This window comes from Ambystoma mexicanum, chromosome 13 (genome assembly GCF_040938575.1).
Source record: "Ambystoma mexicanum isolate Mex_15411 chromosome 13, UKY_AmexF1_1, whole genome shotgun sequence".
Taxonomy (NCBI): domain Eukaryota; kingdom Metazoa; phylum Chordata; class Amphibia; order Caudata; family Ambystomatidae; genus Ambystoma; species Ambystoma mexicanum.
Window position 1 is genome coordinate 557,308,723 of NC_090938.1, and position 24,675 is coordinate 557,333,397.

The following is a 24,675-nucleotide window of genomic DNA, read 5'->3' on the forward strand; positions in this document are numbered from 1 at the left end:
TCATGTTGTGCCCTTTGGTCGCTCATTGACCACAGTAATTGTGTTGTGCCCTTTGGTCGCTCATTGACCACAGTAATTGTGTTGTGCCCCCTGGTCGCTCATTGACCACAGTAATTGTGTTGTGCCCCCTGGTCGCTCATTGACCACAGTAATTGTGTTGTGCCCTTTGGTCGCTCATTGACCACAGTAACTGTGTTGTGCCCTCTGGTCGCTCATTGACCACAGTAATCATGTTATACCCTTTGGTCGCTCATTGACCACAGTAAGTGTGTTGTGCCCTTTGGCCGCTCATTGACCACAGTAATTGTGTTGTGCCCCCTGGTCGCTCATTGACCACAGTAATTGTGTTGTGCCCTTTGGTCGCTCATTGACCACAGTAACTGTATTGTGCCCTCTGGTCGCTCATTGACCACAGTAATCATGTTATACCCTTTGGTCGCTCATTGACCACAGTAATTGTGTTGTGCCCTTTGGCCGCTCATTGACCACAGTAATTGTGTTGTGCCCCCTGGTCGCTCATTGACCACAGTAATTGTGTTGTGCCCTTTGGTCGCTCATTGACCACAGTAACTGTGTTGTGCCCTCTGGTCGCTCATTGACCACAGTAATCATGTTATACCCTTTGGTCGCTCATTGACCACAGTAATCATGTTATACCCTTTGGTCGCTCATTGACCACAGTAATCATGTTATACCCTTTGGTCGCTCATTGACTACAGTAATCATGTTGTGCCCTTTGGTCGCTCATTGACCACAGTAATCATGTTATACCCTTTGGTCGCTCATTGACCACAGTAACTGTGTTGTGCCCTCTGGTCGCTCATTGACCACAGTAATCATGTTATACCCTTTGGTCGCTCATTGACCACAGTAATTGTGTTGTGCCCTTTGGCCGCTCATTGACCACAGTAATTGTGTTGTGCCCCCTGGTCGCTCATTGACCACAGTAATTGTGTTGTGCCCTTTGGTCGCTCATTGACCACAGTAACTGTGTTGTGCCCTCTGGTCGCTCATTGACCACAGTAATCATGTTATACCCTTTGGTCGCTCATTGACCACAGTAATCATGTTATACCCTTTGGTCGCTCATTGACTACAGTAATCATGTTGTGCCCTTTGGTCGCTCATTGACCACAGTAATTGTGTTGTGCCCTTTGGTCGCTCATAGACTATAGCAATTGTGTTGCCCATGGTCATATATTCACCACACTGCCATCTGTACGAGCCCTATGATTACTGCAACTTAACACTATGTGCCTGACCTCATTTTCTAGATAACAACATAGCAGACTTAGCAGTTACTCTGCCTGCACTACACCATAACTAAAACTCTAGCCATCTATCCAGACACAGAACGCTTACACATTACACAATGCTCCTTATACTATCCTACCTAGTATACCTGGCCTCCTCACTCACCCCATGGGAACATCTCACCATGTCGCCTCTTATAGCAACTACAATACAACATTCCACTACACAATATAACATAGCTGACAGAAACCTAAGATTACGAGCAAGACTACCCAGAATCTTTGATCCGCTCATCAAATACGAAACTAACACTACTCGAACCAAAAAAGAACCTACTCGCAAACCATTCACCCATAACCACGTTAAGCTCAACAACTACCAAACCAATAAAGAAACAATTGCCGCTCCCAATGCTGCAAAAAATACTGCTACACATCTTAACCGCACACCTAAACTCAAAGGAGCCTTAATAAACGCTAGATCCTTAGTCGCCCACGCCATAGAAATATCGGAAATTATCCTGACAGAAGATTACGACTTCCTAGCCATTACAGAAACTTGGCTACATGAGGCATCAGGCCCAGCACTATCCCTAGCTGTGCCCAATAATTACACTATCCTCAGATCGGATAGGTGCGGAGCTCGAGGTGGAGGACTAGCCATCATCGTCAAAACTAAACTCCAGATGAGACTCACCCCCTCACCAACCATTGAATCTTGTGAGATAATGTCCACCAAGACACCTACAGCTAACTCACAAACCCTTAACATTCATTTGATATACAGACCTCCAGGTCCAATCAAGAATTTCATAGAAGACTTAACTACCATCCTATCAGAAAACCTTAAAGATACTACTCAATCAATAGTACTAGGCGACCTCAATATTGGCTTCAATGATATCAACGACTTACAAGCCACAGCAGCCTCCAACACCCTAACAGAACTGGGCTACACACAAAGAGTGCTTGAGCCCACCCATATCAAAGGGAGAACCCTTGATTGGATTGCTGACCACAATTGCAATATAGCCACTCTCACCATCTCACCCCAAATCTGGTCAGATCACCATCTAATCTCATTCTCCTTGGACACTGCCACCCCCAAACTGCAACAACCATGTGCACCTCCTGCACTTACCAGAAATAAAAAAAACATGACACTAGACAAACTACTCCCCGGCATCATGCCCACTTTGGTCGCCCTACCTGACAACCTTAACCCTAACAGCCTAGTGGAAGAATTTAACAATATCATGAACAAAACTCTTGACAACATCGCACCACTCAAGCTCAGAAACAGCAAGCCAAAGAACCACCTGAACAATTGGTTCACCCCTCTCTTAAAAAATCTGAGATTAGAAAAAAGGAAATGGGAAAATACATGGAAAATTAACCCCAGCCCAGAAAATAAACTGAAACTAGCTAAAATCTCTTCTCATTACAAAAAAGAAATCATCTTAGCTAAACAAGAGACCTACAATAACAGAATCACACAAGCCAAATCAAGTACTAAAGAACTGTTCGCCATACTCAGAGAACTGGAAAACCCAATAACACCTCAAGACAACTGTCTTAAAGATAAAAAGTGGTGCTCCGAAATCCAGCAAGCCCTCTCTAACAAAGTCCGAAACCTCCAAAAGAAAATAGAACTAAAACGTGAGACCCTAGCACCCAACATATTACCGCCTATCAAGACACTCCCTAACTCCAAACCCACTACGCAATTCCACTTCTCCAAAGTCTCCATACTAGAAGTAGAGAAAGTAATACTCGGTCTAAAACCGTCCAACTGCAAAGGAGACTTATGTCCAGCACAACTCATCAAAGATGCCGCACGAGATCTAGCACCATTTATCACCAAGTTAATTAATGCCTCCTTTATCACAGGCATTATCCCCAGTAACTTAAAAGAGTCCTGGGTGCTCCCACTCTTAAAAAAGGCTACTCTAGACCCCACCATACCCACTAACTATAGACCTATTACTACGGTACCATTCCTTCTGAAGATACTGGATAAGGTGGCATATATACAAATCCAGAGTTTCCTGGAACAAAACCAACTACTAGGCTCCCGACAATCTGGCTTCCGCCCTCTTCACGGCACAGAAACTGCATTGATTGACCTGAAAGCCCAAATAGACAAAGTAAGAGACTCTGGAAAACCAGCACTCCTCCTGCTACTAGACCTATCGGCCGCTTTTGATTTAGTGGACCATAAAGTCCTATGTAACCACCTAGATTCAGCAGCACACTTCTCCACTGAGGCTATAGCATGGATACAATCCTTCCTCAGTGACCGCACCATGAGGGTTTTCTCACCTATAGCAGCTGCAGACCCCATCCCTATTACCTGCGGCGTGCCACAGGGATCATGCGTTTCACCAACGCTATATAACATATTCACTAAGCCTCTGTTTGATGATTTGGACCTTCTGGGTATCACGTATACCAACTACGCTGATGATACCCAGATCCTCCTCCCACTCACAGGGGTTTACGAAAAAGATCTAGCAATGGTGAACAAAATATACAGCATCGTTCAGGCATGGATGGCAACCCATGGCCTATGCCTGAACGATGATAAAACTGAGCTTCTTATCCTAGGCACCGCACCCCTCATCAAAAAACTAAGCACAAACTACTCTTCCTTTATCATAGATGGGAACTGCATACAAGTTGCCAAAGAAGTTAAAACATTAGGGATCTACCTTGATTCTACCCTATCATTTTCCAAACAGGTAAACTCCCTAGCTTCCTCGACAGCCTACACATGTAAGCTCATTAGAGCAGGAAAACAATTCCTTTCCCAGCACAGCTGTCTAACTTTAGCCAGAGCCCTTATCATCTCCAAACTAGATTATTGTAACGCACTGTACATAGGAGCCAATAAATCTATCATAAACAAAATCCAGATACAGCAAAACAAGGCCCTCCGAGCGGCATTGAACATCCCCAGGAGAGAACACATTACAGTAATAAGAAGGAAACACAAATGGCTCTCCACCCACGAGAAAATCAGACTCAAAACGGCATCTCTCACATACAAATCTCTACACAACAAAGCCCCCCAATACCTTAAGGACAGATTCACCAGAACACACCCCACAAGACAAACCAGACTTGCTTACACCAACCGCCTACAAGTACCACGCTTTAAACTGACCACCATAGGCGGAGCTAGCTTCCCAGTCAAAGCTGCTCAATTGTGGAACGAATTACCCATTACTGCGAGGCTAGAACATTCCTTTTCCAAATTCAGGCAAATTGTAATTAACTGGCTAACGACAGCAACTGCTAATTGAACCCATGATAATGCTCACGCCTGTTTGCTACACAGTATCTGCATCATACGATTGTAAACCTGTATTGTAAACTTGCACCTGTAACTGGTAATTTCTGTAACTGGTAATGTCTGTAACTTGTAACTGTAACCTGTAACCTATGCTCTAAGCTGTACATATTCTTACTTTTTGCGCCCTTATACTCCAGGGTCCGGTGCGCACAATAAATTCTAAACAAACAAACAAATTCTAAACAAACAAACATAGATTCGGCACAATGTAGCAAAATACCGGTTGGTTGCATACCTCGCAATTCACACGCTTTTGGCAGGTGCCACCAGCCATGCAATCAGTTCACTCACTGGCCAAGCACCCTCCACACCCATACTCTTCAATGGTCTCTCACCGGCCAAAAACAAACTCAGCTGTTTTCACCCACCTTGGGGACACAAAAGGTGGAGAGCTATGCTTCATGTAACGGGGGGGGGCCTTGAGAGACTCCAGTTTGGCATCATGGAGGATGAGAGCGCTGCATTTGCTTTATCTGAGGTACATGTTTGAGTGAGGGAGTCCAGCCCAGATTCATCCAAGGGCAACACCAGGGGCAGACTGGCAAGTGGGGCAGAGGGACAATTGCCCCCTAGGCTGGCTGGGCTGTTGGTCCTGGGCCAGAGACCCAGAATGCAAAAAATGACAAAATCCTTCAGAATGTAGTCTGCCACAAAGGTTCCGAGTGCTGCAAAGCCTGCTCAGATTCTGTGTAAATAATTCATCTTGATGTCAGTAATGTTGTAGATGTGCCTGGCTGGCCTGCACACATGGGCCTCCACAGTGAGTTACAGGGAGAGGTGTCTAGGCTGCAGGGACATGTTCATACCTCTCAGTGGCAATGCATGCATATTCATAACAGATTATGTGACCCTGGATGGTAACGTTGGCACCATGCAATCCACAGCAGCCTATCACAATGCCTACTTGTCAACACAGTAAGGGTCCATATCTTCTTAGAGTTTGTCCTTGATTTGATTCTGTATGAACACTTTCCCTATCTTCCGGTGAATTTCTTGATCACCAGTGTGTTCATACAAAAAGAGTTGAATAATACCCTGAAAAGCAGACATGGATGTTACTGATACAGTGGATATAGAAAGGGCTGTTGGGCTGTTTGTGGAACTTAGTTTTGGACACAGTTGAAAAATATACATAGAAAGATGTAATATTCAGGTATTCATTATTAGACAACAAACTAAGGGGGGTCATTAAGAGTTGAGTGGATTTTTTAATAACGGTGAAGAAAGTTACAATGTTTGTCAGGTGGTATGTCTGAAAACCTGTCCCACTCAAAGTTTACCACCAGCAGAGGTGGTATCGCTGGAATACCTCCAGTGCTCTTTCAGAAATACCACCATCAATGGTGGCAATGTAAAAAGGTATTTTTAATTTTGTTTTGAGCCATTCTCAGCATCACTGTGAAAGGAAAAATTGATTACGTGCAGTAGTTGCTCATAACACTACTGTTGGTTTTCTTTATGCACAAAAGGGTCAATTCTGGCCCTTTTATGCATTGCCTGTGTAAGCTGGTGAGGGGAGGCAATCAGAGATGCCCGCCCTTTTACCCACTCAACATGTCCCTTGTTAATAACATGTTTTACTGTATTGAAGGGAAGCACCTGGGCTTCTGTTCTGTACAGTAAAAAGAAAGATTAAAAACATTTGGGCCCGTTCGGATTTCTTACCTCCACCTTCAAGGTGGAGGTAAAAATAGGTGGATTTTCTGCACAAAGTATACCTAAAATACCACCGCTGGCATTCCCATGGAACACCACTGATGGTATTTGGTCAACCTTGAATTGGGTGGACGGTAAATCAACAGTATTTGCCCAATTCTGATGATTTACCACCCAATGCTGAAAGACCCTTAAGTCTGTGATCATTTTCCATTGCCTTGTCCAGAACAAAACTCTTATCTGACCAACAAAAGACAAACATGAAAATCAACACCACATTCAGATATATAGATACAAAGTCACATGAACACAGCTACATCTTTCCACCTATATCTGCACTGTCACAAATACACTCGAAAAAACATGCACACACTCCACCCTATTTGAAAACTCACATAAATATAAAAGGCCACTCTTGCTCCCTCTCCGGTCCTAGTTGTATCCCCCTTGCAGTTCTCTCTGCGTCCGTAAATTGAAATAAGCAGCTGACTTTCCAAGGAAGTGCAACTTGGCAGCACAGAAAACCATATCCCCTTGTCGTCTTTTGCTCAGCATTGTCCAAGTGCAGGCCCCATAGCCACAATTACAAGCAAGACCCCGACCACGGCTTCTTGAAATGTCAGCCAGAGGCTGACTGGCAAATCAAGCTGGTCTACTGTCTAACTGTAAGCCATGAAAATGGAAGGTGGTGAGGGGCAAGGAATGGGCTTGGTGTGATGGGCAATTAAAGAGCTTGAATGGCAAGGAATTGGTGACTGAAACATGTTGGCAAGGGAAGGCGGTGTGTGTAAGGTAATGGAAGGTGTTTGAGTTCATAGTTAAAGGATGGAGCAAAAGGGAAATGGAGGTCTGAAAGTTAATTGTAAGAAACAGGGGTGTATTGAGAATGTGATGTAAGGGAAGCACACAAGAGGATGATGGGTCAGGAAAATAGGGTAAATGAGATGGAGGTACACATCTGGAACGTAGATCAGCAGGTTGACCATTGCAGAGATACTTGTCTGCCCTGAATGCCACTGTACTCCATTGTGGCACTGGCTTGACCCCTTTTCTAAGTGATGCATACTTGCTATGAACATATGTTTCAATTACTACTTTTCTTATATTTTATGAGGTTGCTTTATCATGTGACTTGGTGATTTGAAAGTAAACACATTCTACAGACTAAGATTAAAATTATACTACATTTTCATTGTAAATATAATCTTAGTCTGTTTCTCAGGTCTATTTGCCTCAGGGTACAGCCGATGAATAGGCTTCCCTCGTGTAGGTACATTGGTGCTTTGAAAACAAGATTTATTGAACAGTATACTAGTTTAGCCATGGAATAACAACTTTGCAGAAATCATTCTAACATTGAAGATGGAATAGCAGAAGTTACCCCTGCTTACTGAATTGGAAGCTGTACGACCAGGAAGACAAGGGTCAAATCCCCACCCTCCACACTTGACACATTATGTGATCCTGAGCAAATCACTTTTCTATCACTGTGCCTTATTATCCTTAACTATCTGTAAATAAAGCCTCACTCATATGCGTTTATACTCCATAAACAATTAGAATTTTAACAGTTCACGTCAAGCATACTGGTGAGGAGGCAGGATGGCAAGTGATGAACCTATATTGTGGTGGGTATGCATGGCACAGGCAAGGGTTTTATATTGCGGGTTGGGGAGGCAGGAAGCCAGGTATCGGTCTTTTGCCATGGCAGCTCATTTTTGACTCTCTGAGAGCAAACCCAGAACCCCTGGCTCAACAATGGCTCTGCTCTACCAATGAATTCTCTAACTTTGCCACCTCTTTACATTGTTCTAAAACTAAAGATGAGTTGGGATGGGAGGAGATTTAGCCTACGGTTGAATTACAAACCACAACACAATGAAAACTGGGCTCAGATCCCAGCTTTCCCATTTCACCAATTATATTATTCTGGTGAAATTATTTTACTGTTTGGTGAGTGGGAGAATGTCCAGGGGTCTGGGCTTCTAAGAAACCATAAACATAACTGAAAAATATGTTTCATAAAAGGAAAGTCATGTCAATAATGACTAGTATATATACTCGAGAATGTGTGGGAGGGGGGAGTATGGTATTGAGTTTACTTTTTCTGGAAGTTATGGGTGCTGGACTGCGGCCTTGGTCCATTGCACTATAGACCAGAAAGGTGCACTTGCCCCCCTCCAGCCCAAATGTTGGCAGTCCTCCCCTGGGCAACACGCCCGATGTCCTCAATATGTGAGCATCCACAGAATGTTCAGTGGAATGTTTGTATACCAGAAATGGCAGCGTTTTAACTCTTCTGGGGTTTCCGAAACAACCAATCACGATGTAACCAGCACGTTGCCAGTTTACTTAGCACATGCGCAGTTTCACAGCTGTCCTCCACATCGCCTACGGCAGAAACAATCTTATTTGCATGTCTGTTACATGTTCATGATGTGTCTGCTATTGCTGTTGTGTAGTGCTCTTAGGGGACGTGGCCTGGCAGGGGGTCAGTGCCGCAATCAGGAGGCAACACTTAACGCACCTGAATGAGCCCTGGCTCGATTGTGCAAAAGGACAGGAGCTTGTGGTATAACAGGCACCATTCAGGTCAGGAAAGTGCTTCCTTGTCTTTTAATAGCGGCGCTAACCCCTGCCAGGTACCCCTTTTTCTTTGTATATGCAGGGAGCATCACCCTCTCACACAGTGTGATGATCCCTGATCCCTGCATCTCTAATGAAAGGGGTGCCTGGCAGGAGGTCGGAGATTCAATGAAAAGCTGGGATTTCTTTGTTTGTTTATAAAGCCCGGATGATCTTGCTTGCATGCAACAGCTTCAGGCTTTACAAAAAAAGCCTTGCTTTTTGATTGTGTCACTGACCCCCCCGTCAGACACCCCTTTCATTATAGATGCAGGGAGGTCAGCGACACAATGACAAGGCAAGGCTTTTTTGAAAAACCTGACGCTCGCACTTACAGAAAAGAGCTTAAGGCTTTACAAAAAGCCTAGCATACTATCAGCCTGATCGGATAGCGTTAGCTGGAGAATTAAGAGGCCCCGCCAGGGCTCCAGCTCAAACACAGTTGAAGGGAGCCTGGCAGGGCTCTGCCCCAGCTAACCCCGGCACACTTAAAGCCCTGCTCATGATTTAGAAATTGACAAGTCGGTATCTGCCAGTCCTCACACTGTTTTGCTCCACTGTTCTAGCACACAGCGATCAGCTGGTCTATGCTCACTGTCTGCTGATGCAGAACTAAAAAGTGCGTAATGAGAGAGTGAACAATGGAAAAAATGTGAAAAGAAAATGAGAGAGAAGGATCAACAGTTACACCAAAGTTACGCGCAGAAAGTGAGAAAGAAAGAGACGATGGAGGAAAAGAGAGAGACGGAGGGCGAAGAGAGAGATGAGGGAGGAGACTTGATTACAGGACAATGACTACTACTAAATGATAATTTACCTGCCCTGTAACAAGAAATAAAGAGGCTTCCTTTGTGTGTCCATGGCCGAAGGATGCTTCTTGAAACAAGCACCTGCCTTTACAGCTCTTCATCATTCAGTGCCCTGAGGCTTGTTAGCGGATGTGTTCTCCTTTGCATAAATGCATAGCTCTCTGCTGCTCATTTCATCCCTTACCCTTTGCTCTTTCTTCACCTTAGCTCTCTCTTTACCGTTAATCACCCCTTAGCTTTGTTCTCTCACTTCATTTCCTTCCCTCCTTGGGCTCCATTATGAGTACCGCAGCAATTCCGTGATTTTTGATTCTTTTTTGCAATTGCTAGCAGACTTATTTGGTTTCCCTTCAGTTGGTCTCCATAGGGATTTGCCATGAGCTGAAAATCTGCTGCAGTAAATCCACCGATTTCTGGAGGTAAAGTGGGGGAGTTAGCGCCAGCTAAATGCTGGAGGTAAATGTAAAACTTCACCTCCGGACGCAGAGTTAGACTGCGCAGTAAAATAGATGGTTATCCGTGACTGCCAAAAAAAGAGGCGGCAATGGAATAACTGCTGGAGATGGCAATCCAAGCCTCCGAACTTGTAATGAGGCCCATTGTCTTGGTTGCTCTATCTTACATTTTCTTTTTGATCATTTTTACTCTTTCTATCCCTTCACTTTCTTCCCTTTGATGTCTCATCCCATTTTGCATCTCTTCCCCTTTGGCTTCTCCTTGGTCTTGATCTTGTTTTTCTCACCTTTTCATCTCTCTTTCCTCTCTCACTCTTCCTTCCTACTGCTTTCTTTGCCCCCTCTGCCCATTGTCATTTATTCTCACATGGTTCTTGTGCCCCATTCCATGTCTCCCTCTAGGTTTCCTGCAGGGCAAGGTCCCCCCTCGCTTGGACGCAGTGGTGATCGGGAGCGGCATCGGTGGCCTGAGTGTAGCAGCCGCTTTGGCAAAAGCGGGCAAGCGGGTGCTGGTGCTGGAGCAACATGACCAGGCGGGCGGCTGCTGCCACACTTTCCAAGAACAGGGGTACGAATTTGATGTTGGTGAGTATCTTTGGGGCACAGGGCGTGGGGAGCACATACAATATCTCCCTATTGGCAGGCCCTGGGAACTCATACACATATGTCAATATCTTAATACCCGTACACCCTCATATAGACACAATAAGTGCATAGGCAGAGACTTCGCATGCCTCCCCAGCACACCATATAGACACATTATGGCCATAATTTTGCCCGTTGCGCCACCTGACTCACTAGACACCGTCTGCCCCTTTCCTCCCCACAACCCGGTACAGCTGTACCCCTCCTCTGTTCCCCTCTGTATCCTAACCCCCGCTGTATATCTGTTCTGTTGTTACCTCTGAAAAGCGCACCATTATGTATCTGTATTTGTAGACCTCTGTAAAGCACTCCGTTATGTTTCTGTATTTGTAGACCTCTGTAAAGCGCTCCGTTATGTTTCTGTATTGTTGTAGACCTCTGAAAAGCGCTCCATTATGTATCTGTTCTGTTGTTACCTCTGAAAAGCGCTCCATTATGCATCTGTATTGTTGTATACCTCTGTAAAGTGCTCCATTATGCATCTGTATTGTTGTATACCTCTGTAAAGTGCTCCGTTATGCATCTGTATTGTTGTATACCTCTGTAAAGCGCTCAGTTATGTATCTGTATTGTTGTAGACCTCTGTAAAGCGCTCCGTTATGTATCTGTATTGGTATATTCCTCTGTAAAGTGCTCCGTTGCTCTCGTAGCCAGGTCCGCGATCAATAAATGCCATAATAATAATAATGACTATGGTGGTACATACAAACCCATATATACACCCACTGGCACTGACAACACGCGCTCTCCATTAGGAAGCCTGGGTTTAATCATTTCCCACTTAAAGCCTTTGTGAAATGAGCAGAGTTTGCTTTAAGCCCCAAGCAATTATTCCAATTAAAAGGACAGATAGTTCATTCCACTACCTCTAACTTCTAAAACTCTATAACAATCTCTCCAAATTCTTCATTGAAAAACATAAACACCACCCATGAGGATATATGTAAAACCCAAGACACCTTCTATAAATCAGCAATCTAAATTATTCCAGTACGCGTTGAGTCGGGCAATGCTGCACCCTTAGTTTGCCATTCAGTATGCCCAAGCACAATGCCAACATGGCCAACATCTGTGGACGTCCTCTACTGCAAGCATTTTCTTTAATCTCTGCTCACATTTCTTTACTACCTAACCTCTAAAATAGTTCAAGTTATTCGCTGTAGGGACTCTCTTCGTACTCCCAGCCCTTAATCCTATTTCCTCAATATTTATGGCGATACTGGGCTGGAAACAATTGTGTACAGGTGGGTTATAAATGACATATCATATCAATTCATAAGAAGACTGGATCGGAGCAAACTATGCTAGATTTTTTCTTTAACTTTAAGAAAGAGGTCAGGTTGCATAATTCACCCCATTAGTAGCCCCTGGTTTCATCCCCTCAGTCCTCCACTCTAAATGTAAAGTACCCTTTGCAAGGACTTATATTGAGGGGATGGATGGAGGACAACCTGGACAAATGAAGATATGGCCTAAGCGTACAAGAGTTACTTTGGTAAGTAATGGGTACTTACTCTCCTGTCCTATCATCTGTCCGCCTGTAAAGACGTAGTAAATGGGACTGACCTGAGAGGTGGTTAGAACCGGGAGATGCTGCCTGGAGCGATGTCAAGAGACTCATTTTTATTTTATTTATTGCATTTGATTATACGCCCAAACCCTTGGGTATCACGGCGTAGGTTACATATATCTTCATTTTTATGTCAGGGTTACATCAGTGGTCGAAGTGTAAGAAAAGAAGTAGTGGAACTATGTTCCCTGCTAGCCTGCCCCACTCCTCACAAACCCCATCGCCCTGCCCCCTCCCACACACAATACGAACCCCCAAACACCTTTGCCTGCTGTTTAAGGGAATGTTCAGTGCAGTGCACAGAAAGTGCAAGTTACAACTTCTTCCTACACTGTTATTTTAAAACGAAACCGTCCCGGAACGGTTTCTTTTTAAAATAAAAGTATAGGAGCTGTAAAACGTAATTAAAAAAAGTAGAGGAGCACCGCTCCCACCTGCTCCCGCTCACTTCGACCACTGGGTTACATACATTTTGATTTGCAAAAAGCAGTACAGACATATACACAAATTGGCTATCATATGACATTGCAGTTATTTTGTGATACTAGGAGGGTTACCGGCTACGAGGGAGAACCTGTGCTAGGGTTATAGTATTTGTTGAGCAACCAAGTTTTTTGTTGTTTTTTTAAACTTTGTTAGAGAGGTTTCATTGGACAGATGGGGCGGGAGTGAGTTCCAGGTGCAGAGGGCTTCAATGGGGAAACTGGTGTTGCCTTCTCTTGTGGTGGTGAAGCGTGGGATGTGCAGCTGATTATTGGCATTGGATCTGAGTGCTCTAAGCAAGCCTTTGCGTGCAATGCATCTATTGAGGTAAGTGGGGGCGTCAGCTAAGCATTTGTGGGTGGTGGTTAGTGTTTTGTTGAGGATTCTTGCATGAACTGGGAGCCAGTGCGCATCTCTTCTGTGTTGTGTGATGTGTTCTCTTCTCTTGATGCCCAGTGCTGGTCTGAGGGCTTTATTTTGTAGGAGTTGGAGTTTGGTTACATTTTTTATTTAGGTACCTAGCAGCAGAATGTTGCAATAGTCTATTTTTGTTAGGATGAGGGCTCTAGCAAGAGGATAGAAGAGGCCTACTTAGTGTGATGAGTTTGGCAGTATAGGCCGTTGAGGCGAGGATGCTGATGTGATTGTTCATGGTGAGATTGGAGTCAAGGAGTACTCCTAGTGTTTTGACTTTGTGGGAAATGGTGATGGGTGTGCCAACAATCACTATGGTGGTGTAGTCTGGGTGGAGTTTTCTGAGTCTGGTAGGGGAACCAACTATGAGAATCTCCATTTTTTTCTCCATTAAGACATAGGCTGTTATTGGCCATCCAGTTTTGGATGTGGGAGTAGATAGTATTGATGGTGGCCGTGTCCTGTACCAAGTTGCCTGTGATGGGAAATAAGGATCTAGGTTCTGTGTATCATCAGCAAAGTTTGTGTAGATTACTCCCATAGCATATAGTGCTGCAAAGAATAATTTAGTGTAGGCGTTGTATAGAGTGGGAGAGAGACAGGATCCACGTGGTATTCCTAATGGTACCGGGATGGGGTCTGCTGCAGCTTCCCCTAGGGTGACTCTTGAGGTGCGATCGGAGAGGAAGGATTTTATCCAGGCGGTGGCCTTCTGGGAGAAATGGAAGTTGGTGGATAGGGTTTGGCATAGTTTGTCGTGGTCGACCAAGTCAAACAGCGCTGAGAGGTCTAGGAGTAATAGGATACACAGTTTACCGGAGTCCCTGATAGCGTCCATCTGGTTTTTTAGGTCCAAAAGGGCGGTCTCCATACTGTGATTGGGGCGGAAGCCTGATTGTCTTTCCCCTAGTAGGTGACTTTGTTCAAAATGGGATTGTGCTTGGGTATAGGCTATTTTGTCGATGATTCTGAGGAGGAATGGCACCGTTGTTATTGGCCTGTAATTAGTGGGAATTGTTGGGTCTAGTGAAGTCTTTATAAATAGGGGTGTGACCCATGCTACTTTGATGGAAGCTGGTATTTCACTGGAGTTAAAGAACTCATTCACGAAGCTAGTGATGGTGGGTGCTAGCGTGGTGGCGCAGTCTTTGACTACTTTTAGCTGGAGTGCTGTCACCTTTGCAATTAGAAGGCTTGAGTGATGCTATTGTTTTGAGGACCTGATCAGTGGTGACTTGTGTAAAGTGGAATTCAGGTACGTCCGAGCTAGTGATAGTAGTCAGATGGTGGGGAGGCATAGTGGCAAGATCTAGTAGTTTTCCTGAATGGTGGTGCACCAGGCTTTGCTAGGGATTACAGGGCTGGTGAGATGGATAGGTGATTGTAATTATCTAATAATAGTAAATAGCTCTTAAGTGTTAGAAGCTGGGGCGGCTATACGGTCATTGAGAGATTCCTCTTTGTGAGAGAGTACACTGAGCTTATAGGCTTTAGATAATTATTGTAGTTTGGTTTGAAGTACCAAGCCCAATAGGTGTCCACCTTGCCCTATATAACAGAGCAAAGGTGTGCACCCTATGGGCACCCTATAATCCCAAGGGGAAATAAACCCAGAAGGGAAAAAAACAGCGAAGATTGTGATGAAGTTGAAGCCTTGAAGAGCAGAAGGCAGCTTTTGATGTGCAGGAATCCAGATGCGTTATCGGTATCCAGGCAACAGAGAAAGTGAAGCATCAGAGCAGAGTCGGGACTCCGGAGCTCAGGTAGTTAGAAACCAAGCAGCCAACGGGAAGCAAGAAGGCAGCCAGCAGGTACGAAAGGGAAAATGCAGGAACGCAAGGAAGCCAGGGGCAGTGCGCAGAGCAGCCGCTCGCAGGAGTGGAACAGAGAGGCAAGGAAACACTGAGGAACAGTAAACAAAAGAGAAAGCAGGAAACAAGTGTCAGTGCCAGGATAGGGATCGAAGTGATACAAGACGCTCACCTTTCACAAATTTTTAAAGAGTTGATTCAGTGAGTTCCGCGTGAAGGCCCCGTAACAACAGGGATACTAGGGCCCATCTTGGAAAAACTGGTGACATGCCTCTCGAGCTTCAGTACGTAGAGCTGACACGCCACCATCTCAAAGGGATGTAGACTCCATGAGGCTGTCATCTCCGCCACTGCTGCCAGAGAGACCATGCATTACCTGGATTCCTGACACCTCCAAACTTAAGGGAGATGGCCAAGTGTTCATGGTGAAAGGGCGGCGTCAGCTAACTTATAGCATTTCTTTTGGAGAACATGTTGTTTTGGGTAGACTGACCTAACTGAGCGTCAGTCGTAGAGTGTGTGTCCAGAAACCAATATTGGCAGAAGTAATCAAATGTTGACCATGTGCCACTTTACAGATAGTGTTCAGTGGAACGTATCCCCTGAAAGACCATGGTGGCTCCCTTCGCTTTGAGCGCTTGAGATAGAACACCTTCCAGCGGATGAAGATCCGTCACTGAGTAGTGCTCTACAATCCAATAAACCATCCAGCCAGCTACCGAGGCCACTGCCTTGGGGGCCCCCCCAGCATTAGCACTGCTATGCACTTGGGTACCTTCAGTGCAAGGTGGCACATTTGCATGACACAGGGGACAAGAAAGCTATCAGAACAGGTGAAGAAATTGCCTTAACACCTATATTTAGTCTCTGTTTTCCCAAAAAGTCAAAAAGCTGCTTGCCATTCTGCTTGGCGGATAGCATTTATCATATAGTACTATGGTAAACACCAGCTGCAAACAACAGGCGGAATCAGCAGGAATACATTGGTTTTAAGCCCTCATGAAAATGTCATGCTGGCATAAAACCAAGCGGTTTGGCAGGTGGAAAAAAGGCCGGTGGAAACGGTACTTCCTGTCTGTGCCCCCACTCCATCTGAAAATCTCCCAGAGTGTAAGAGCAAGGTGTAAACCATTTATGCTTTGGGTTTACACCTGGCTTTTAAGCTCTGCTGACTTGGAACATCTCACTCTTACTGCTGGTTGGAAGATCTGCTGAATTGAGTGTTGTCTAAAGAATTCCAAGAGCTCTGTCGCCAGGCCAAATTATGTGCAATTTGCTTGGCATCCCTTGGAAGATTAGGAAAAATAGGATGGGTGAAAAATCTCCTTATTAAAGTGAAACTCAATGAGTACCTTAGGAAGGAAACATGGTTGTGTCCGAAGGGCCATCTTATCCCTGTGAAGTGCAGTGAAGGCCTCTTCAGAACATGGAGCCTGGAGCTCATTAAGGTCACTGGCAAAAGTGATAGCAACTAAAAGGCAGTCTTCCGGGTTACCAATCTTAACTTGGCTGCAGCCATGGGTTTACCATGCACCCAGACTCCCTGAACAACACTGAAATTGCAAGCTGGGTGCGGAATAGAAATCCCCCCTCCCCCAAAAGATTGATCTGGCCAAAGAAGTGGTGCTTAACCACAGACCTGTGCAAGGAGGAGGTCTGTAAATCACTGTTATAATATGCTCCAATCACTGCCAGGTAGGAGTGGCAGGAAACCGCCCCCTTAATTTCTGACCCGGCCAGGTTATAAACAACAGAGACAAAATTATCCTGGGAACTGGATAACAGATTCATCTGCCCTTCCAGGAGCCAATAGAAATAGGAGGTGTACTGTCTCTCATATGGGAGTCTGGCTGAAGAGGTCCTACTTTCTAGTAGAATGGGGGTCTTATCCTGCGGGAGGTCTAGACGAATGAAGGCCGGCTTCCCAAGGTCCAGGCCACCAGAGTCTTCAGTTGGAAGAGTGTTTAAAAAGGAGCCTCTTTGCTGAGTGAGACGGTGACTCTGTGGACCGGGGTGGCATATCCAAGTGCCAGACCCTAGTTTCTTACTAGGGGACAACTAATATGTAATGAGAGTTGTGACTGCAGTGCCACACATTGCCAGTTTTCACAATCTGCCAGCAAGCACATTGCCAGTTTTCATAATAGGCTGGCAAGCACATTGCCAGTTTTCATAATAGGCCAGCAAGCACATTGCCAGTTTTCAGAGGACAGCAGACTGCACAGATTGATTGGCAATTTCCACTATGCCCCATGAGACACATATTGGCAGTTTCCAGAAGGCCACGGCAACTGCAGTCGAATACAGTGAAAAAAAAGAATACCCGATGAATAACACTTAACACCTGTAATTAAGCAAAAACTATAAACGGAGGAAAATCCAACAATGGTCCTCTTACTTCTTAATAGATGCATTCATCCTTAGATTTAAGAAAGCATTGCACTTAAGTAGGGCATCAGGGTTTGGCTGCTGCAATTGCACCACTGGTCACATGTCTGTGTATGCTCAGACCCACTGTGAGTGTTAGACTGGCCTAGTCATTTCCTGGAGCACGTCAGTCATGACTCTCGTCTCCTGGCCTAAACGCAGGAGCAGCGGTGGGTCTAGAGGAACGACGCATCTGGTTGGGCGAGCCCCGATTCGGATTTCTAGAATGTCTATGCTTCCCTTGTTGCTTTCGCAGGAGGCCCCCCGAAATCTTGAATGCCACCATCATAGTTCACCTTGCTGTCCCTGTTCCTACTAAGATGCTGTGGTTTCCAGATTTAAAGCACATCCACCAGGACCAAACATAGACTTACGTTTCCCTGTTAGACTTGGAAACAACAAAGCAGGACACTTAGGTAATAGAGAATAGTACAGGATGCCACAACGGATGCCCGCTGGGTAAATGTGAGAGAAACCACTATGTTTGGGCACAGCGGGGAAGACCTGCACCAGCAGTAAGGGTGAGACAGACCTAGCCGGTGCCTAGGGCACATCAGTGAGGCAGCCTAAATGGTGGAGTGTATCTGTGTTGTAGAGTGCCACGGCCCTCTAGACCCAGGGGGCACTCCAGAAGAACACCCCCTACATTGGCATTTAGACTGCAGGTGAAGAGTGTTCTCCAGTGGAGTCTTAGGGTCGCATTAAAGGTTTGGCGGCATTTCACTAGTTTTTATCACATGGAGTAGCTACTGTTATCAAAAACAGAACACCTCAAGGAGATACATACAGTGCCTCATTTTAGCAGATACAGGTCCTCAATGCACAGGGGTCGGATAACTGGAGGCAATGGCTCGGATAAGCGACACACACGCACACACCTAGGTTCAGAGGTTCAGCCCGAGAGCACAGTGATGCACTTGAGTTCCAAAAAAGTAATATGGCCCCAAGCAACCTGTGGATTAGGGGCCCCTGAGATTGCCATTGCCATAGACGTTCAAAGTCCTTTGTTCAATCTGGGGACCTTTAAAAGTTCCCCTTATTCGCCTACAGTGGTGCCCCATTATCATTGTTTTATGACACCATTGACGCCCACCCCCAACACTCAGAAGCTCCCTTTCACATAGTTATCTAGTATGCAGAAGCTTCCCCCGTGCACAGGGGAAGACTGGCCTAAGGTTTAGTTGAATATGTTACAGGCCATCCAAAATAACTGCAAGACTTAGGGGGATACAATATGGGAATAATGGATTCTGGATGTCTCCCAGTTCCTTTTCCCGACCTAAGTCTCTTGAAAACACCCCCAAACTACACCGAGGACATTATAAGTTGCTGTTAGACATTATGCTTAGTTGTCACTCAAGTTATAGAGCGTCCAAATCTCCTGAGCTGATTCGCTCTCCCTCCTGTTTCTCACACTCTCCATCCTTGCCACCCGCAGGAATACACTACGTGGGACAGATGCACCCCAATGGCATGATGCGAGTGATCCTGGACCAGCTGACGGAAGGGCAACTGGATTGGACGAGGCTGGACGATCACTATGAAACTGTAGTGCTCGGCGAGCGGGAATACCACCTCCACGCCGGCAAGCAAGCCTTTGTCGCTAGCCTTGAGGCCCAGTTCCCAGAGGAAAAGAAGGCCATCACTGAGTTCATGAGGATGATGAAGGTAAGAGACCGGGATGGGTGGCGAAGGAGTCCAGAAACTATTTCCTATGGGGTGATGGTCCCCGCAAGCATACTGCATGCAGGTATTCGCCCGTCGTGTGGCTAGAGATTGAAGCATGTATATTGGCTTCGGCTACAAGGACGTCTGTGGTAAAGAGGTTCAAATATAAGTTGTGGGAGGTTTTAGCCATGATTATGCTGTAATAAATCTAAAAGAATTCCACAAATTCATAAAAGGTGTAAATGTTCTCCTCTTCCACAGGCATATGGTTAAGGTACCTCAGTTAGACAAGTGTGCCCTCTTTAAAGTTTAAGGTTCATGGGTACCTGTACACCTGGGATAGGGGTAGTGTGACAGAAATGCCCCTTGTTGACACTCTTTTAATGTGTAAGTAAAAAGTATGTTCTTCTCCAGTCTTACCACTAGATGGCAGCCTATGCAAATCATTTGACTATCAGCAGATACAAGTCACAGAAAGATTATTACTCAGTATGTTGTAGCCTTTTTAAACCCAGCATAATATTGCCAGTATTTACTACACATGCCCCAATACTCCAACTCCAAGGCTGTTACACCACACTTCACTGATGATCCCTAATAAGGGCAAAAACAGAATGCAGTTGTCTTCCGCTTTGCAAACTGTCTTGTGTTGAAGAAGTCATTAATACAATTTCACTGCCCTGTTAGACAGAGAGTTTACGGGAGCTAAAGACTTTATTTTGGGCTAATTTCCATGCCTACAATGCTTTGCTCTTGTACCTCTGAAAAGGAAGTGAACTTCCAGTGATGACTGCTGGGTGGCGCTGTAGCATGTATGACTTGGATCAAATGGCTTATTCTCCATAAAGCCCAAGGAATTCTGTGCAATGTTAATAAGGCATGCACATGCCAAAACCTCCGCAAAGCTTCAAGCTGTCTGTCGGAAGCGGCCTCTGTGATTCTGTGATTCTGTGAGTTCGAGGTGTGGCTTGACAGTCTCTCACGGCGTAGGGTACTTTTTCGGATTTCCCTGTTCCAAGGGTGTGTATGTGGAGCTGGGGGCTGGAGCAAAAGCGGGAGCAGGAAGCTGTGGAGAGAACAGGAACGGGAATGAGCAGTAAGCAGCTATCAGCGACCAGGAGGTGAAGAATTCAGACCCCCGTGTTGGTACCTGAAAGCACGGCCATGAGGTCTCACGAGAGGGCCCCAAGTCCCCAGGTCTCCAGGCCTCCAGATCGCTCCAGGTCGCCCCCATTTGCAACGCTGTGTGCTGCATGTGCAACAGATAACGGGTGAGTGACCTGTGAGGGATCGGTGAGGGGCCTGCGAGTTGCAGGGGAACTTGTTGTCCTCCCTTATTTTTAAACGCTTACCCTGTACTCCTAAAGCTTATCCTAAATGTTGTGTGCCACGGGCAACGTGAGTGACCCGTGAGTTCCATAGGGTATGGTGGGGCCCTGTTAAATTCAGGGCGATAAGAGTGTGAAAAGAGTGAGGAGGGGCAGTGACCCTCAGTCGCCGGTAGTCACTGGCACCCACACCCACTCAGCTGAGCCTGTGCCTGTTGCCTGAGGCCTGAGGCTCTTGTGTTTTTGGCCCGCCTGCTTGAGCTACGCTCGCTGCCCAGCAGTGATTTTGGGCCGGATAGGGGGTGGTGACTCTTTGCGCACTCTCTCCCTTTTGGGAGAATAGTTTGCTCCCTTGGTGGCCAATTGGAGCCTATTGGTGCTGTGGGGCACATTTGTCTGGAGCGCGAAAGTAGCCAGTGAGCAGCTTGGCTTTGGGTAGTGCGGGCTGGTAGGCCTTTGACCCAATAGTCTTTGTGATTAGTGCATTACAACAAGACCCCATTCCCCCTCTTTCAATGTGGTCCTTTGGAGCAGTAATCTCAGTACTCAGCACTATTCTGAGGAAGACTGTATCTTTGATAACCTCAAAGTGGGTTGTTTTTCTAAAGGTCCTGAAATGTCAAGGACTTATAATCTCCAGAGAGCCCCCCAGGATTTGGGCTCAAGCCTTTTAAGGGAAAAGGATCAATATGCCAGTATCTCCTCTCAATCCACCATTCCCATGGAGAAATGTTCCTTTAAACCCTAGAAGTCAGGGGGTGGTGTGTTTATTCCACAGAGTATCCACCCCACAGATCAACAACTGGCTATGAGTTTGGGGCTGTTGGATTTGCCTGCTCTGATAAAATCAGAAATGTGTGAATCGAAGCCCCTAACTCATACTTTTCTGGATTTACTCCCCGCCAATCAAAATTACACCATGAGGGCGTCATCTATGAAAATGGCAATTGGCAATCATTTCCTGGTGCAACCACCGAATAGGAGGGTGGAGGATCAGGGTTTGTCCTTGGGGGTTTGTGTTAGCCCTCCCTATCCGGAAGGCTCAAGAGTCTCTCCCTCTAATGGTGACCTGTTGGACGAAGATCTGCTGGAGTTGGATAATAGATTGGCTGTTGAGTCATTTTATGAACTGAATGCTTTACCTGCCACTTGGGCTAATGTCCCAACTCTAGGGGCCCCGACTGGACATTTCCCCCAAAAGTTCATTATGCTTGGGGTCAAACGAAAAAGTGGTGGGAACAGAGAATTCTTCAGAACTGATACCACCCACCATAACTGCTCTTAACTTTGTTTTGAGCTCACTGGTGCAAGTATTCGAAAATCTAAAATTAGAAGTACATCATCAGTCGGGAAAACTTTTGGAAATCACCAAGGAACTGGAAATTAATGAATCCACAATGGTGCGTTTTAAGACTGCCTTGAATGATTCGGTTTTGGAGATCTAAGGGGAACTGCGCCGGGTTTCTTTGGCTCAGACCACCAAAATGGATCTCTTAGCGGAACAGTGGGGTGGGGTAAAGGAGGAGATGAGGCGTCTCTCAGAGAAATTGGATGCCCCCCCCTGGATGCCTCTAGGCAGGATTTACTATCAGCGCAACCTTGAGTCCAGTGATTGAGTTGGATGACTCACCACTCTCACCTTCTGTGATGGAAGAGTTCCTCCTCCTGGCGCAGGAGGTGGAGCTGGTCTCTCCTGCTCCTGTCCCTGGCGAAGTGCCTGCTTCAAGTGTTCCTTTGGACTCGGAAGAATTATTGGTGCCCCAAAGAGGTAAATCAAAGGGAAACTCAAAAAAAACGAAGAAGATGGGTCACAGTGCTAATGGTCCCTGAAATAATTTCCCAAGTCTTTCAGAAAATCAGCCTGCCTCAACAGAGACTTTAGTTAGCTCACATATAAAGCTTGTTTCCTGGAACACTCGAGGCTATTCTTCCTTCTCTAAAGACCTGTGAAAAAGTCCACTCTTTTGAAATTGGACCTGATCTGTTTCCAGGAAACCTGGTTGACTTTTATGCTGGGTATTGATGGGTTCTCCACCTACCAACAGTTGATGCAGGGTTCAGGAGGAGGCAGATCTGTGGGGGGGGGGGCTATTAGCTCTTCGAGATTGCTTTCGATAATAAACAAGGTATCTTGATGGTGAGAGTTCAGATGAAGAGGGGTAAGGGAGTCACGAACTGGTTGGTGGTTAACTTGTATTGGAACCCCTCGGCCTTCCCCCTGTCGGAGTACCTACAAGATCTGTCTGATTGCTTAGTTGAGTTTTCATCCCTTTTTCCCGGTGATTAACTTATAATTGCTGGTGATATAAACTCTCGGTGTGTGTCCTCTAAAGATCCGATCTCAGGTAAAATGAAACCTGTTACCAGTAATGGTACTCTCTGGTGTGGTTTTATGAGAGATGTGGGCCTTTTTATGCTTAATGGTAATGTGGAAGTGGACCTCTTGGTCACCCCAACCGGGCACAGAGGTATGGCCTTTTCAACGATTGATTATTTTTTTGTTTCTAGAGCTATTATGAACAGCTGCACTGAGTTTAGAGTGATTGAAGGGAACAGTGATGATCATGACATGTTGGTGGTCTCTCTGTTCCGCGACTTCTCCCATACTACGTGTTGTTACACTGAAATGTTGTCACTTAATTCTGCGGGTACCCAGCTCAGAAAATTTGATAGAGGGGGTTTAACCCTTACAAACAATTTGAACGGGTGAATCAGCTTTCAAGCAATCAGTTGCCAATGTATTGTCAGTCTGCTACTTTTCTTCCCTTTCTTTGGGATCTGAGTCCTGAAGTGCTTTCAGTCCCTAAACAGCGTAAGGCCAATAAACATTTGTTTGATGTGCAAATTCTTCAACGGAAAAAGCTCAAAAGTTTGGAGAGGGCACGCCTAAAGAGGATGATATTTGATGAGGAAGAATTGGGTGTACAACTGAGAGCTCTTAATCAAAAGTACAGAAACTGGTTAAGCTCCCATAGGCACCAACTATGGACGGGGAAAGAATGCTGAGGACGTTGCTTTCTAGAAATTCCAGAAATGTCTGGGCTTTTGTAGGGTCTCTGAACAATCTTTCCCCCTCATCCCATGAAACTATCCTACAGGAACAGGTATGGGTCACCCACTTTTCAGAAGTGCACCATCTATTTGAACTAATGCTCCCTAAAATAGCAGTGGGTGGTCCCTGGTCCCTAGCTTTCTCTTGTGATGATGTAGAGAATCGAATAAAGAAGTCTTCGGGCTCGACGGCAGCTGGTCCAAATGGCTTAAGTAATTTTATCCTAAAAATGAATGCAACACTTTGGGCCAAGGTCCTCAAGTCCCCTTTAGATAATATTGTACACTCAGGTAAAATATTAGAGTCATGGAGATCATCGATTGCAATACCAATTTATAAGAAGGGGGACCGCCTTGCAGCCTCGAATTATCACCCCATTTCACTCTTAGATGCAGACAGTAAAATCTTTGTGGGTTTGATCTTGAGTGAAATGGAGGCATGGGCCAAATTGAAAGGTATTATTCCCAAGCAGCAAACGGACTTGTCTTAAACTGTATTAGCTTGCAATCTAATATGAAGGGTAACCCCCCATGGTTTGGGGCATGGATTGGCCCGTCCCAGGCTTTCGACACTGTCAACAGAAATCGCTTGTGGAGAAAGTTGAATCGCTGGGGAGCTCCTTCTAATCTATTGTCTATCGTAATTGAGCTTCATCAGAATTCTTTGATGCGTGTTAGGCTTTCTAGCGCAGGCTCATTATCGACTCCAATTGGGATCGAGAGAGACGTCCGGCAGGACTGCTTGATTGCACATTTTCTCTTCATTATTTTTATGTCAGATCTGTGTGAATGGCTTCAAGGTGTTGGACTCATTGTTCCAAAAATTGGTGAAACTAAACTAAACAGGTTAGCCTATGCTGACGATGTAGTGGTCCTAGACGACACTCAAGTCCGGATGCAACATATATTAACAGCATTGGCAGATTATGCCCGGATGAAGGGGCTCAAAATGAATCCTGGAAAATCGAAGGTGCTTGTGTTTAAACATCCTAATAAGATACTAAAGTCTATAGTTGGTCAATCGATGATCGCCAAGTTGAACTGGTCAATGAGTGAACCTATTTAGGGGCAGTGATTAGAGCATTCCCAACAATGAGTCATCTTCTTCTGATTCTGGATCATAAA

General features: G+C 45.5%; 1 protein-coding gene across 1 annotated transcript in view; it reads left to right on the plus strand.

Annotated features, from left to right (window-relative positions):
- The window catches only part of LOC138521474 (all-trans-retinol 13,14-reductase-like), a 194,836-nt gene that overhangs the window by 13,315 nt on the left and 156,846 nt on the right, over positions 1–24,675 (plus strand). The window contains exons 2-3 of the mRNA XM_069634354.1: positions 10,556–10,738; positions 18,942–19,171. Of these exons, the coding sequence (XP_069490455.1) occupies positions 10,556–10,738; positions 18,942–19,171 (413 nt within the window). The remainder of the gene's footprint in view (positions 1–10,555; positions 10,739–18,941; positions 19,172–24,675) is intronic.